Here is a 16,067-nt window from a genome sequence, read left to right as displayed (position 1 = left end):
GTTTACAGGAAGATGATCAATGTAAGAAATTGACAGGCAACAGTAATAAAATCCAAATCTGGGCTTGAAGGCTGGATTCTAACCTATGGGGACGTTCTCACGGTTCAGGACAAGGAGCAACACGTTCCTGTAACAACGGTTTCTTAATTTAAAATAATCACCATGATCTTTTTTGAAATAGCAAATAGTCTTGGCTTAAGCATCAAGCACTGGGAAAAATCAAGTACTTCCATTCATAAAATGAAGATGAGAGCCTTTCAAAATCTTGGCAGGGTCGGGGGTTCCACTGTCTTTAGAGAATGAAATAAAGTGGGAAAAAACCTATATTTTTAAAATACTTTCAAAGAGTTTTCAAGACTCAAGGTAAACATTTAGACCCATGAAAACACATTTCTTGGCACATGCACGCCGTGGACAGAACAATCCTGATCACAGCGACGCCTGGCGAAAGACAGAGGTATCAGCCCCCGGCCACTGGCAAAGTCCTGGTCCGGCCCCTTTACATGGGCGTCTCCGCCTTCTGCATCTGCTGGATCTGCTTCTGCAGCTGGTCCTTGTCCAGCTTCATCTTGGCCTCGAGAACTTGCCTGAGGGAGCCTATGCTTTCATAGATGGCCGTGAACCCTTTAGGAAGAGGCAGATTGCATGACAGTCAATATTTTTTAAAGGACGCCATACCCAATTTTATACTACACCATTAAGAACTACTTTTTACAAAAATTATCAATACATGCTAAAACTCCAGGGGTAAAAGTATGATGGGAAACGCAAGAATTGCACAGTTCATAGCATCTCCCTAGAATTACCTTTTTAATTACAATGAGGGAAAGGAGCTATTACAATGGATAGATCTGGCAGGTACCTATTTGTTTGTTTATTTGGGTACCTAGGATTGAAACCAGGGGTGTTCTACCCCTGACCTCCATCCTAGTCCTTTTTATTTTCATTTTTAAATAGAGTCTCACAAAGTTGCTAAAGATCTCATAAAGTTGCTGAGGGTCTAACAAACTTGCTGAGGCTGGCCTCAAACTTGGGTTTCCTCCTGTCTCAGTGTCCCAAGTACTGGGACTATAGGCGTGCACCATTACACCTAGCTTGTCAGGTACCACTTCAACCAGATGATCAAAGCTCACATCACCAGCACTGGGAGACAGCACCGGGAGACAGCTCCTGTAAGACACCTGGGGCAGGACACAACTCCCCTCCTCTGGCATTCTATCCCAGATCAAATCACAAAGAAACAAACCCAACTGAAGGGCTTTCTATAAAACGCTGGCCTGCATCTTTTTTTCTTTGTGGCCCTGAGAATTGAACCCAGGGTCATCCTACCTCTGAACTACACCCCCAGCCCTATTTTACTGTTTATTTTGAAACAGGGTCTCCATAGGTTGCTCAAAGTCTCGCTAAGTTGCTGAGGCTGGCCTTGAACCTGCAATGCTCCTGTCTTAGCATCGCAAGCACTGGGGCTCGGGTGTGTGCCACTGCACCCAGCTGCCTGCAATACTTTAACAATGCCAGGATCACTGAGGAATGGATCCAGATTAAAAAGGACTAAGCGAAGAAATGGGATGGCTAAGTATGGTGTGTGACTCTGGATTCGAGCCTGAGTGGCCAATAGTATGTGGGAAGTCACCACATTCCTGCCACCAGGGAAACACAATCAAGCCAGAGAGATGTCACCACGCTAGCTAGCACAGCTACCATCACAAAGACAAGCGGCGGCAAGCGTCAGAGAGGACGTGGAAGAAAGAGAACCCGTAGGCTATTGGTGGGGATGTCAAATGTTGCTGCCACTTGGGAAATAGCATGGAGGCTCCTAAAAAGTTAAAATAGAATTACTGCGTGATCCAGTGACCCCACACCACCTCATAAAGACGTCTGCACCCCCATGTTCACTGTGGCATCTTATCAACAGCCAAGATGTCTGCAGGGGACGGGTGGACAAAGAAACGGTGATGCAGACATCAAAGTTTATACGTGGAAACCTATATTCACTATTCATTTATGTGTATTATTCAACTTGACAAAAGGAGGAGAGCCTGCCATTTGCCGCTCCATGTGTAAATCTGGACAACATTATACTACATGAAAACGGCCTGACACAGAAAGAAAACTACTGCATGATTTCATATATGGGATAAAAAAAAGTCAAATGCACAAAAACAGAAAACAGTGGTGGTTACCGGGGGGCATGAGGTCAGCAGATGGGGAAGTGAAATGTAAGTCACAGGACACAGACGGCACATGCGTAGGATAAACAAGTCTAAGAACCAAGATACAATGTGAAGACGTATAGAACCAATCAATAATCAATAATCGATAATATACAGTATTATTATGACAATACTGCATTGAATTTGGGATTTTTGCTAACAGAGTAGATTCTTGGTGCTCTACACACACACACACACACACACACACACACACACACAGGTTTCTGTGAGAAGTTCATTTGTTTTGAATACAGTAACCATGTCACTGAGTATATCAAAACATCTTATATACCTTAAATATATATAGCTAATTCTCTTTTATTTAAAAAAGTATTTGATTTGGAAAAAGCTAAAAGAAAGAATCTGGATGGGTAAAGATTTGCTGTAAAGGAAACACTGCAGAAAGCTGAATACTGAGGACTGGGAGCCATTGGCTCGCGTTACCCGTGCCCCACGGTCCTGTGTGGTGTGAGAGAATGCCCCGTCCTTGGGCAGGCAGGCTGACCTGGTGAAGGGACGGAGAAGCAGCAGGGCTCCTGCGACGCCCAAATGGCTCAGAGGAAAACCAGATATTAGACATACTTAAGAATGTTACAACTGCAAGTCCAGGGTATGTAGAGTTTGGGGGCTAGTCTTACAGCTTTTCTAAACTTGAAGTTATCTCAAAATAAAACTGAAAAGAAAAAGGGAAAAAATTGCCATCAAAAAAGCATTGCAAGCCAGGTGTGGTGGCGCACGCTTGTAATCCCCGCTCTTGGGAGGCGGAGACAGGAGGACCACGCAGGTTTGAAGCCAGCCGCGCTGGCTTAAGAGACCCTGTTTCCAAATAAAAAGTATAAAAATAGGTCTGGGAGTGTAGCCCGGAGGTAGAAGGGTTTCCAGGAACCCCAGTACCACCAAAAAAAAAAAAAGCATTGCAAGCCAGGCATGGTGGTGCACACCTATAATGCCAGGTACTTGGGAGGCTTAGGCAGAAGGATTAAGAATTTAAGGTGATTTTGTGAGACCTTGTCTCAAAATAAAAAGGGCTGAGGTTATAGCTCAATGATAGAGCACTCTGGCCTCAATCCCCAGTACTGCAGAATAAAAATTATATTGTCCATAATTCACATTGCACATTCCTATAGACTTTTAAATTATTTAATGTCTTACCTTCATTAGTAAAACTTATTATTTTCTCTCAGAAAATTCTTTATGCAATTAATGAAAAAAGTATAAAATTGTTTATTAAAATATTTTTCACCAGGTATGGTGGTGCACATTTGCAATCCCAGTACTTGGGAGACTGAGACAGGAGGATTGCAGGTTCAAGGCCAGCCTCAGCAACTGAGTGAGGCCCTCAGCAACTTAATGAGACCCTTAAGAAATAAAAAATAAAATAGGGGCTAGAAGTATAGCTTAGAAGTAGAATGCCCCTGAGTTCAATCCTCAGTCACACAGACACATAGACACACAGACACACACACAAATAACCTCTGGGTTGGAGAAGTTATATTTTAAAATATTTTGTGCTTTATAATACTCATTAAGAAAGGCATTGTCTTTGTAATTAAAATTTTTTAAATAAAAAACCTTCATATATATTTCTTATTAAGAACTAAATATTAATAATCTCAATAAGTTGGATAGATGACAAATTCATTCAGAAATTAATGCAAAATTAAACACTGATGAGTATTAGTTGCCATATTCTAATTGCCTAAGAGATCAGAAAAGAGAAATTCATTTTTATCTTTACAAGTTCTTCCATTCTTAACTCTAGCTTCTATTCTTTATATAAAGTAATAAACTTTTGGTGTTAACAAATATTCTTGAAATAACTACTTTTATATTTCCATTTGGCCAAAATAGAAAAATTCCACAGAGGAAAATCCATGGACTCATAGAACTGTTAGGAGTTTGAAGATCATTTAGCCCCATTTCTCCCACAAAGCTGTCTTCTCCTTTCTATGACCAACAGGCCCCCCTTGAATACTTTCAGCAACAAATAACTCTTGAATGCACAAAGCCACCATCATCTTTCAGGACCACTGGTTTTAAGATACTTTTACCGCACACTGAATTAAAGTCTGTCCTCAGGGAACTTCCACTTCCTGCCCCAATTCTGTATTCCTGAGTTCAGAGTGTACCTCCTAGCCCTCTGCTATGATTCGACTGTGCCTTTCAAAATTTATGTTTAAATTTAATTGCCAGAGACAGTATTAAGAAGTGGGAGCTGGCCGGTCGTGGTGGCGCACGCTTGTAATCCCCGCACTTGGGAGGTGGAGACAGGAGGATCGCGCAGGTTCGAAGCCAGCCGCGATGGCTTAAGAGACTCTGTTTCCAAAAATAAAAAAATAAAAAATAGGTCTGGGAGTGTAGCCTGGAGGTAGAAGGGCTTCCAGGAACCCCAGTACCACCAAAAAAAAAAAAAAAGAAGAAGTGGGATCTGGGTGTGGTGGCACACCCTTGTAATCCCAGCATTTGGGAGGCTGAGACAGGAGGATCATAGTTTGGGGCGAGCCTCAGCTACTTAGTGAGGCCTTTTGCAACTCAGAGAGACCCTGTTTCAAACTAAAGAATAAAAAATAGGGCTGGGGGTATAGCTCAGGGGTAGAATGCACCTAAGTTCCATCCCCAGTACTGAAAAAAAAAAAAAAAAAAGAAGTGGGACCTTTAAGATGTGATTTGGCCGGGCATGGTGGTGCACACCTGTAATCCCAGTTTTGGGGAGGCTGAGACAGGAGGATCACAGATTTGAGAACAGCCTTAATAACTTAGTGAGGCTCTCAGCAACTTAGCAAGTACCTGTTTCAAAATGAAATAAAAAGGGCTGGGTATGTAGCTGAGGTAGAATGCCCTTGGGTTCAATCCCCAGTTACAAATAAACAACAACAACAAAATGTGATTCAGCCATGAGAACGTGGCTGCCCTCACGAGTGCGTGAAGGCCATTTCACAGGAGCGGGCCCTGCTCACGTGAATCCAGCCTCCTCTGGCTCCGACTTGAGTGTGCGCTTGCCAGCTGAGGCCCTCCACGACACCAGCAAGACTCGCCACACGCCAGCATCGCGTTCTTGGGTTTCCCCGCCTCCAGAACTATGGAAATAGGCCTCTGTTCTTTAGAAACCGCCCAGTCTCAGGCATCCCATTACAGAAGTAGAACAAACTGGCCTCCTTCTATGACACTAAGAACCGGACAGCGGACAGTCTCCTGCAAGCAAGTGTGAGTTAATGGGCTTACTGACCTCAGTCACTGCCAGGGTGGCACATGGCCAGAGTATAAAATAAGCCCTCAAAAGCCCTTTAAACATACATGCTTCACTGGGCGTGGTGGCGCACGCTTGTAATCCCTGCACTTGGGAGGCTGAGACAGGAGGATCGCGCTGGTTCGGAGCCAGCCTTGCTGGCTTGAGACCCTGTTTCCAAATAAAAATATATATATATAAATAGGTCTGGGAATGTAGCCCGGAGGTAGAAGGGCTTCCAGGAACCCCAGTACCACCAAAAAAAAAAAAAAAAAAAAAGTGAGTATCAATTACAAGCTATGAAAGTTTAATCTTGTTGGCCTGTGCCTGTGGCGGCTCTCAGAGATGTGGAATTCCAATACCATATGTGTTCAATACAGCTCAGCTCCCTAGAGAAGCATGGGTGGCGGGCACCGGTCTGCTGTTGCCCGCGGCCATGAGGAGGCCTGGATTGGAGGCCCCGCCGCGCCGTGCCTACCCGCGCTGAGCTCCGCCTTCATCTCCTTCATGTCCTCGCTCATCTGCGTCTCCAGCTTGCTGATCCGCCCGTGCACCTTCTCCTCCTCCTGCTGGGTTCTCGGCCCTTCCAGAGTCCTCTTGTGACTCTCTTCTATCTTGTCCAGCCTGGCTGACATCTGGCTGAGCTTCTTCTCCATGTCCCTTCCACCGGCTCCCTGAAACCCATGAGAAAAACGCTTGATCACCCGAAAGGCCCCCGCATCGCCTGCGTCACCACGCGCCCAGCGCCAGCTGGCCGCGACGCGGCTCCCCCAGTGCCCCTTCCCAGCGGTTTATTCCTTAATAAAACCCCAGCTTTTAGATCAGCACGAAGTCACCCAGAATAGAGACAACCCTGTCCTGTCTCCTGAGTTTGGTGCGGCCCTGCCATTAAGTGCTGGCCACAGAGACGTAAAGCCTGTGCGCCGGCTTCCAAGCCACAAGGCAGCTGATGCGCATCCTGGTTTCTTCCTCTCCCTGTTTCTATCATTCAGACAACGTCTGGGGCACTCGCAGCCACCTCAGATGATGAGGATGAGGGTGACTCTTAGGGGCTGTCAGAAAGTTAACTAAAAGGATCCTGAATTGCCAAGGACTATGGAGCCAACACACCAGCCCTACGTAGCTACACCCAGACCTACTTCATGTGAAAGCGTAATGAGATGTGTGTGTGTGGGGGGGGGGGGTACTAGGGATGGAACCCAGGGGCATTCTACCTCCGAGCCACATGCTCTGCCCTATTTTTTTATTCTTCCTTTGAAGCAGGGTCTCACAAAGTTGTGGGGAGCCTCACTAAGTAGCGAAAGCTGTCAGCAAACCGGTGATCCTCCTGTCTCAGCCTCTCAAGTACTAGGATTACAAGCAGGAGCCACCATGCCAGACTCTAAAGCCACTATTATACAGGCATTTACTGCTAGCTATTAAACCAATCTACTTATAATAATAATAATAATCCAAAGACCTGGAAGCCCACACATGTATCAGCATGAATCTAAGTAAAAATATAAAAAAATACTAAAAGAAAATATTTGAAGCTGGTTGTGGTGGCTCATGCCTGAAAACCCAATACTTGGGAAGTTGAAACAGGAAGATCGCAGGTTTGAGGCCAGCCTCGGAAACTTAGTAAGACCCTTAGTAACTTAGTGAGATCCTGTTTCAAAACAAAAATAAACAAAAAATGCCCCTGGGTTTAATACCTAGTACCACAAAAGGAGGAGGAGGAGGAGAAGGAAGAGGGGGAGGGGGAGGGGGGGAGGAGGTAGTGGTTAGGTTTGAAATAGTAAGACTAATATTTTCTTTCCTTTCCTTTCCACCAAGCTTGGCTTTTATGGGGATCTGTGTCGGCAGCTCTGGAGGCAGGACTCCACATGTACCCCAGGCCCTAAGCGGCTACAGTGGGACAACACTCTCCTGACGGTACACTCTGCAGCAGCTCTACATCTGGACAGCAAGTCAGAGATGCAAACCGCTCCAGTCACTTTTGCTCAGCTGAAGCCCAAAGGAGGGAGGAGCAGAAGAAAAGAGCGGGATGGATGTGTCCGTGCCAAGTAACCAAAGCCGGCACACAGTTGCCGCTGTCAGTTTCAGGGCCTACTGGTTTTGAATATGATATATGCAAGGCTTTCTCACTCTCTCTCTCTCTTTCTCTATTTTTCTCTTTCTTTCTGTACCAGAAATTGAACCCGGGGGCATAATACTTCCAACCTATATACCTAGACCGATTTTATTTTATATTATTTATTTCTCTTTTGCTGTCCTGGGGATGGAACCCAGGGGCATTCTACTTCCAAGCTACACACACCCCCAGGCCTATTTTTCATCTTTATTTTGAAACGGTCTCACTGAGTTGCAAAGGGCCTCACTAAGTAGCTGAGGCTGTCCGCGAACCCAGATCCTCCTGTCTCAGCCTCCCAAAAGCTGGGATTACAAGTGTGTGCCACCATGCCCAGCTCAATTTTATTTTTTATTTGGAGACAGGGTCTCTCTAAATTGCTGACAGCCTCACTAAGTTGCTGAGACTGGCTTAAAATCTGTGATCCTCCTATCTCAGCTTCCCAAGTACTGGGATGATGGGTCTGCGCCACCGTACCCCAAAGACCTCTTGATATGGCTCTTCAGCAGTTCTGCAAGCTGTGGCTCTGTGAGAAACCCAGGGTAAAAGGAGGAGATGGAAAAGAAATGGTGGCTTTGGTTATGTGTTGTCGTGGGAGACCTTACATGGCAGGTGCAGGCCTGGGAAGGTATGGAAGGAAAAATCAATTCAACACTGGTAAAAAGCTAAACCCGTTCATGAAATTAAAACCAGGATCAAGTTGATAATTTAGAAATACAGATGGACAAATTAATTTATTTAGATCTGGTTTTAAATTTATATTAACTGAAAGTTTTAGTGTAGCCTTTGTTAACTATAACAAGTAAAAGTGTTTCATCTCTGTAAATAATACAAAGAACAGGGCTTGGAGCTGTGGCTCAGAGGTAGAACACGGGCTTAGCACATACGAGGCCTGTGGTTTGATCCTCAGAACAAAACAAAAAGAAAACAAATAATTAATATGAACTATGGAAGTGGATTCAGAGGCAAGAAAGTTTTAGGTGACACCAAATAAACTAGTAATGTTCTTAGGTATTAGTTGAACATTGTAGCCCCCCACCCCACTGAATAACTACTAAATCATTGCTGAACACAATACCTACACTGTTTTCTTTAACAATCAAGGAAAGCTGATCAATTTTCTGTAAAAGTTCTTTTTCTATCCGTTCTTGCTCCTGTTGCAACCAACTCCGTGCAGATAAAATCTGGTTACTGAGTTCCTCAACTGTACCTTTAAATCTAAAAAAACAAAACAAAGCAAATTAAATTGGCTGTAAAAACAATTTTTAAATGTCATTAAACAACTTCTGACTAACAGCTCTCTGATCAATTTGCCAGCATAAAATCCAGATTCATATCCTTATCTTTTCTTGGGATTGCTCTCAGTACTAAGATGGGGCAGAGGAGGAAGATACACAGAAAAGAACCAGCTGGTCCTCCTACTGTGGGGAGCTGGCAGTGTGGGGACCCAGCGGACACTGAGCCGTGCCCGGTGCTAACCCCTGAAGTTCCGAGGGTCTGTGATGCTCCCGGCTCAGAGGCCAGTGTTCTTCATTTCCTCCTCCAGGCTCCCCTCCTTCCTGGCTCTTCTCTATACCTGCCCCACTTCGTGTGTGTGTGTGTGTGTGCACGCATGCACACACTCAGTATTGGGGATTGAACCCAGGGGCATTCTACCTCTGAGCCACACCCCCAGCCCTCTTTTATTCTTTATTTTGAAACAGGGTCTCACCAAGTTGCACAGGGCCTCACTGAGTAGCTGAGGCTGGCCGTGAACCTGTGATCCTCCTGTCTCAGCCTCCCCAGTACTAGAATTACAAGCGTGGCCACCACGCCCAGCTCCCATGTCTCTTTTATCACCCAGAATTGGTGCCTGACTCTCCTTCCCTCTTTTCTTCCTCAAGTTATTCTTGTCCCATATGGACACACCCTAATTCAAATCAGAAGTAAAAGAAAAAAATCCTCCCAACTTTCCATTCCTCTAGTCCTCTTCCTTTTCTTTTTTTTTTCTTTTCTTTTTTTTGCGGTACTGGGTACTGGGGATGGAACCCAGGGGCATTCTACCTCTGAGGTACATCCCCAGCCCTATTTTTTATTCTTTTGTTTTTGAAACAAAAACAAGTTTTTATTTCACTAAGTTATGGAGGGCCTCACTAAGTAGCTGAGGCTGTCTGCAAACCGCGATCCTCCCATCTCAGTCTCCCAAAATGCTGAGATTACAGCATATGTCACCATATCCAGCTTCCAAATTTCTTAAAATAACTTTCCATACACGGTACCTCCTGTTCATTATTTTCTTTTTATTATGACATGTAATAAAGATACAAAATAAAAAATCACACAGTTATGTGATTTAAATGATATAATGATATATCACAAACATCCAACAGGGCAGAATCACTAACTGCCTTGTTGCAGTATCTGTCCTCTTTTTCCTTATAAGAAGCCCTCAAATGGGGTAAGTGCCTGGCTCGCCAGAGACCACATTTGCCAGCCTCTCTTGCAGCTAGGTGCGGCCATCATCTAGGTTAGGCAATAGGAAGTGCCTGGAGGAGATAAGGGCACGCTCTGGTTACCTGCTTAAAACAAAGCTTTCACCCCATACCTCTCTGTCCCAGCTGCCTGGGGAGGGGCAGGGAGTGGGGCCGTGGAGATATGCACTGAGTCATCAGCCCTGGCCCCCTGCACTGATCTTGGAACGGTCAAGTGGGAGCCACAGCACTGAAACTGTCCTGTACCCAAGCCAGTGCAGCTATGTCCTCCCATCACCACCTTAAGACACACCACCAGGACTCAGTGTACTCCCAAGTGCCCCACCACCCAAGAATTAAACATTACCCAGAACTTACTGTTTTTTTTTTTGTTTTTTTTTTTTTAATCAGTGTTTCCTCTTATAAGGTCTCTACTGATTACATCAGGCTTACTTATCTTGGATAACTCAGGATAACTCACTCATCTTAAGAAATTTAACTTAATCATACCTGAAAAGTCTCCCTTTTCCATATAAAGAAACATTTTCACAAATTCTGGGATTAGAATATGAAGATATTTGGGGGCCATTCTTTAGCCTGTTATGATCATGTAACTTTCCTTCAAAAGATTTATCATCTTGAATAATAATACAGCATAAGTTTAAGTCCTTACTTTACTGTCATCATCTCTACACTGTAAACTCCACAAGGATAAGAACAGCCTGCTTTTCTGTTTGTTACTAGATCTTCACAACTCCTGCACTTTTCTAACCACTGCTAAATAAATGCTTGTTGAATAAATATATGGAGTAGTAGTAGTAGTGCTGAAGATCGAACCCAGGAATATTCTTCCTCTGAGCTACATCCCAGAAGTTTTTTCTTTTTTAAACAGGGTCTTGTGAGCCAGGCATGGTGGTGCTTATAACCTCAGCATTCAGAAGGCTTGGAGAGGACGACTGCGGTTCGTGGACAGCCTCAGCTCCTTAGCGAGGCCCTCTGCAACTCAGTGAGACCCTGTTTCAAAATAAAGAATAAAAAATAGGGCTGGGGGTGTAGCTCAGAGGTAGAATGCCCCTGGGTTCCATCCCCAGTACCAAAAAAAAGAAGGAAGGAAGGAAGGAAGGAAGGAAGGAAGGAAGGAAGGAAGGAAGGAGAGAGAGAGAAAGAGAAAGAAAGAAAAAGAAAGAAAGAAAGAAAGAAAGAAAGAAAGAAAGAAAGAAAGAAAGAAAGAACGAACGGGGGTCTTGCTAAGTTGCTGAGGCTGGCCTTGAACCTATGATCTCACCAGTACTGGGATTACAGGCATGCACCACTATACCCCACTAAGAGATGGATCATTATCTAATCACTAAAAACAGCTGTGAGGGAAGAGTGGCAAGATATTACCTGTGAACTTTTACTTTTTAATTCCACTATTGTTTTCCCTATGCCTAATACATAAAAACCAAGGGGGGGAAATTGTAGTATTGCATAAATGAAGAAAGAACGTCAGTCAAAAACTGTACTGATGAAGTCGTTACTTACTTAGTATCCAGAAGCTGGAGCTGGTGGTTGCTGTCTCTGTGGGACATCTTCAGCTTGGTGCTCTGCTCTGAGATTGACAAGTCCACTCTGTTCAGAAGCTGCGAGATCTGGCAAGGAAGGCTGGCTTATAACACCATGCCTCGCCTCTTCAGATTAACTTCAGAAAACACCTCCTACGCTCTGTTCTAGTCAGAGGCTTAAGTTTTAGTCTAATGAACTCACAAGTTCACCTCATCTTTCATTTTTCTTTTCTTTTGAGGGGGGAGGTACTGGGGGTTGAACCTAGAGGCATTCTACCTCTGAGCTATATCCCCAGTCCTTCTTATTTATATCTTGAAATAAGGTCTCACTAGGTTGCCTAGGCCTCGCTAAGTTGCTGAGGCTGGTCTTGAACTTGTGACCCTCCTGTCTGAGCCTCCCAAGTACTGAGATAACAAGCATTCCCATTTCTGTTTTCATTCTTATACAGCCACCAAAAAATCAACACCAAGCCAGGCGAGGTGGCGCACGCTTGTAATCCTTGCATTCTGGAGGCTGAGACAGGAGGATCACAGTTTGTGGACAGCCTCAGATACTTAGTGAGACCCTGTTTCAAAATAAAAGAATAAAAAATAGGGCTGGAATTCTGGAATTGTAGCTTGGGGGTAGAATGCCCCTAGGTTCCAGTTTCAGTACCGCAAAAAAAAAAAAAAAAAAAAAAAAAAAAAAAATCAATGCCAGTAGCACTACCAAAATACCCCTAAGTGCTAAGCATGAACCTTTTCTGATTTATGTTGAGCAAACCCAACTCCTACCCAGGACCAGCACATCTAACCACCTGGCACAAAACAGTCGTCTTTACCTTGGGATCTTCCCATCCAAGGGCTGCTAGTCACAAGGAATGGGATTTGTTAATTATTAAATCCATCAAGGTCCTGGACATACGTATCTGTCTGGTGAGTGCAGTGTTTGGGATGGTCCAACTTAAAACATAAGCTAATAAAAAACGCCATGAGATACTTCTCTCATTCTACATCGGTAGCTTCAGATCCTTGGAGGTAGATAGAAGTATTTTTAATCCAATAAATTGACCAAATGCCCCGATTTTTCCTCTGTAAATGAACAGTAAATTGGACAGAAACTATGGGGAAAGCCCTACAATATAGGCCTCTTGTGATGAAGGAAAACTTGTTGGTGCCCCTCCAAAAACCTGTGAATTACCAAGGGTTTTGCTATTTGAGTTCATCAGTGAATATCCTAAACCCATTAGCCAGCCCACCCTCCGGCCTGTCCCAACTTTGCCCCACATGCAGACCGTGTGATGGGTCCCAGTGAACACAAACTATTTCCTGAATGAAAAAAACGAGAGCCGTGAGAGGATGCTGGCTCTGCCTGCGTAAGGGGAGGTGAGGAGAAGTAATCTGGAACTTCTGAAATGGACAGGGGGAGAGAGAAGGAAGAAGGAAAGAGATTCATATAATTTGCATAAACCTATGCGGTGGGCCCCAGGCTGGATTCTCGAAAGAAACACTCAACACCACATGATTCTTAGCTAAGAACAAATTCCTGCCCTTTAGAAGGGACCTGAGCAGGTCGTACCTGTCCTTCTGCATCTTTGATCTTTGTCTCCAGGATCAGCTTGGCAGCTTGTTGTTCTTTGTTTAAGTGCTGGAGTCCCTCGTAGGTGCTTTTGTGCTCTGCGGAGAGCCTGGCTATGCTGGCATCGCACCTGTCCAGGCAAACAGAGCTACTTCGTACGAAAATTTAAAAACATGTGCAAAATCTTCTTTACATGCTCTAAAATACAAGACCCCACTCAAAGAAACTGCTCTACCAACCATGCCTTTTATTTTTCTCCAGTACTGGGGATTGAACCCAGGGCATTCTACCTCCAAGCTACATCCCCAGCCCAATTTTATTCTTTATTTTGAAACAGTCTCACTAAGTTGCAGAGAGCCTCTCTAAGTAGCTACAGCTGGCCAAGAACCTGCAATCATCCTGTCTCAGCCTCCCAAGTACTGGGATTACAAGAGTGTGCCACCACACCCAGCTTCCAACCATGCCTTTTAACAGAGCTCCCACTGGAGTCAGAGAATGGCCCTTAAATATATATCGTGACCAAGAATTATTCTGATGCAAGTTTGGTCTAACAGAAACACAATTAATTTAATATACCACATCAATTGAAAAAGGGACAAAACCCATAATATCATCTCAGTAGATGGGGAAAAGAACATGTGACAAAATTCAACACTATTCATGATAATAAAAAAAACAGTTAACAAACTTGAAATAGAAAGAAGAAGCCAGGTGTGGTGGTGCAGACTTGTAATTTGAGCATTCGAGAGGCAGAGACTGCAGGATCACGGTTCACGGACAGCCTCAGCTACTTAGCGAGGCCCTTCACACACAACTCAGTGAGACCCTATTTCAAAACTAAAAAGACTAGGCTGGGCGTGGTGGTGCACGCTTGTAATCCCTGCGCTTGGGAGGCGGAGAGAGGAGGATTGCACAGGTTCGAAGCCAGCCACGCTGGCTTAAGAGACCCTGTTTCCAAATAAAAAAAGTATAAAAAAAATTAGATCTGGAGTGTAGCCTGGAGGTAGAAGGGTTTCCAGGAACTCCAGTACCACCAAAAAAACAAAACAAACAAACAAAAAAAAAAAAAACCCCAAAAACCACCTAAAAAGACTAAAAAATAGGACTGGAGGTATAGCTCGAAGGTACAATGCCCCTCCCCTGGGTTCCATCCCCAGTACTGCAAAAAATAAAAAATAAATGAAAAAAGGAAGGAAAGAAAGAAAGAAAGAAGGAAGGAAGGAAGGAAGGAAGGAAGGAAGAAAAAGAAAAGAAGAGAAAAAGAAATAGAAAGTAACTTCCTCAACCTGGTGAAAAGCATATACAAAAAACCCATTGGCATCATACTTAAAGGTGAGCCCGGATGCACTCCCCTGGTATCAGGAACAGGACTGTTCCACATTCTACTGCAGGTTACAATCAGGGCCATTAGGCAACACAATGAATAATCCATCTGGATTGGAAAGTAAGACCAGTTCTATATGCGGATACTGTGACATAGTATATAAAAAATCTACTGAAAAGAATGAGAAGAACAGTACTTGGAGGCTGAGATAGGAGGACTGCAGGTTTGTGGCCAGCTTAGCAACTTAGTGAGGCCCTCCGCAAATCAGTGAGTATTTATTTCAAAATAAAAAATAAAGCTTCACAGTCTTGAAGTGGCCTGCACTCTCCCTTGAACATGTAGCCTCACTTTTCCTTAATAAATCTGTCTTTGTCTCTCAAAATAAACAAATAAATAATAATAAAGGGCTGGGATATAGCTCTGAGGCAGAATGCCTCTGGGGTCAATCCTCAGTACTACACACACACACACACACACACACACACACACACACACACAGGTATTAGAAGTAATGCATGAAGCCGGACATGGTGACACACACTTGTAATCCCAGTACTTGGGAGGCTGAGACAGGAGGATCGCAGGTTCACAGCCAGCCTCAGCTATTTAGTGAGACTCTCCACAACTTAATGAGACCCTGTTTCAAAATAAAGAATTTAAAAAAAATAGGGCTGAGGGTGTAGTTTGGAGGTAGAATGCCCCTGAGTTCAATCCCCAGTTACACACACACACACACACACACACACACACACACACACGTAATGCATGAGTTCAGCAAGGTTGCAGGATATAAGACCAAAATACAAAAATCAATGGTACTTCTGTACACTAGAAATGAAAATAAAATAAATATAGGAGAAAATACTTAGGAATAGGTTTAAAGAAGTGTAAAACTTATCCTCTGAAAACCATATAACATTATTGAAAGATAGAAAAATGATCTAAATAAATGGAATGATACCCACATTTTTAGAATGGCAATATTCTCCAAATTAATGTGCAGATTGAGCATAGCCCTTATCAACATTCCAGTTGGCTTCTTTGCAAAAATTAACATACTGATCCTAAATTTCATATGAAAATACAAGGATCTCAGAATAGAAAAAATAATCTTAAAAAAAAAAAAAACAAAGTTGGAGAACTTACACCTCTGGACTCACAATTTACCACAAAGCTAAAAACCAAGACATTGTAGCACTAAGAACAAACTAAGAGACCAGTGTGATGTAACTGAGAGTCCAGGATCAATGAAATATAATTGGAAGTCCATAAATTAGCCGAAATATTATGGACATACGGTTTTCAACTGGAATGACAATTCAATTAGGAAAGAATAGACTTTTCAACAAATGACAACTAAATATCCACAAGTAAAAGAATGACTCTGGATCCCTACCTCACACCATACACAAAAACTTAGCCCAAACGGACCAAAGACCTAAGTGTAAGAGCTGAAACTATAAAAGTTAGATGAAAATATAAGCATAAATCTTTGTGAGGTATATTAAGCAATGGTTTCTTACATATGATATCCAGAACACAAGCAACCAAAGGAAAAAAAATCAATTAGATATAATCAAGATTAAACTGTAGCTAGGCGTGGCAGCACATCTCTGTTACCCCAGTATTTGGGAAACTGAGA

General features: G+C 43.4%; 1 protein-coding gene across 1 annotated transcript in view; it reads right to left on the bottom strand.

Annotated features, from left to right (window-relative positions):
- Positions 1-499: 499 nt before the first annotated feature.
- The window catches only part of FAM81A (family with sequence similarity 81 member A), a gene marked incomplete at both ends in the record, with an annotated part of 37,695 nt that continues 22,127 nt past the window's right edge, over positions 500-16,067 (bottom strand). Inside the window, 5 exons of the mRNA XM_080692521.1 lie at positions 500-624; positions 5,918-6,113; positions 8,632-8,767; positions 11,524-11,630; positions 13,102-13,231. Of these exons, the coding sequence (XP_080548647.1) occupies positions 500-624; positions 5,918-6,113; positions 8,632-8,767; positions 11,524-11,630; positions 13,102-13,231 (694 nt within the window). The remainder of the gene's footprint in view (positions 625-5,917; positions 6,114-8,631; positions 8,768-11,523; positions 11,631-13,101; positions 13,232-16,067) is intronic.

The sequence above is a fragment of the Muscardinus avellanarius genome, assembly GCF_963383645.1.
Source record: "Muscardinus avellanarius genome assembly, chromosome: 3".
Classification (NCBI taxonomy): Eukaryota; Metazoa; Chordata; class Mammalia; order Rodentia; family Gliridae; genus Muscardinus; species Muscardinus avellanarius.
This window is presented reverse-complemented; position numbering and strand designations above follow the sequence as displayed.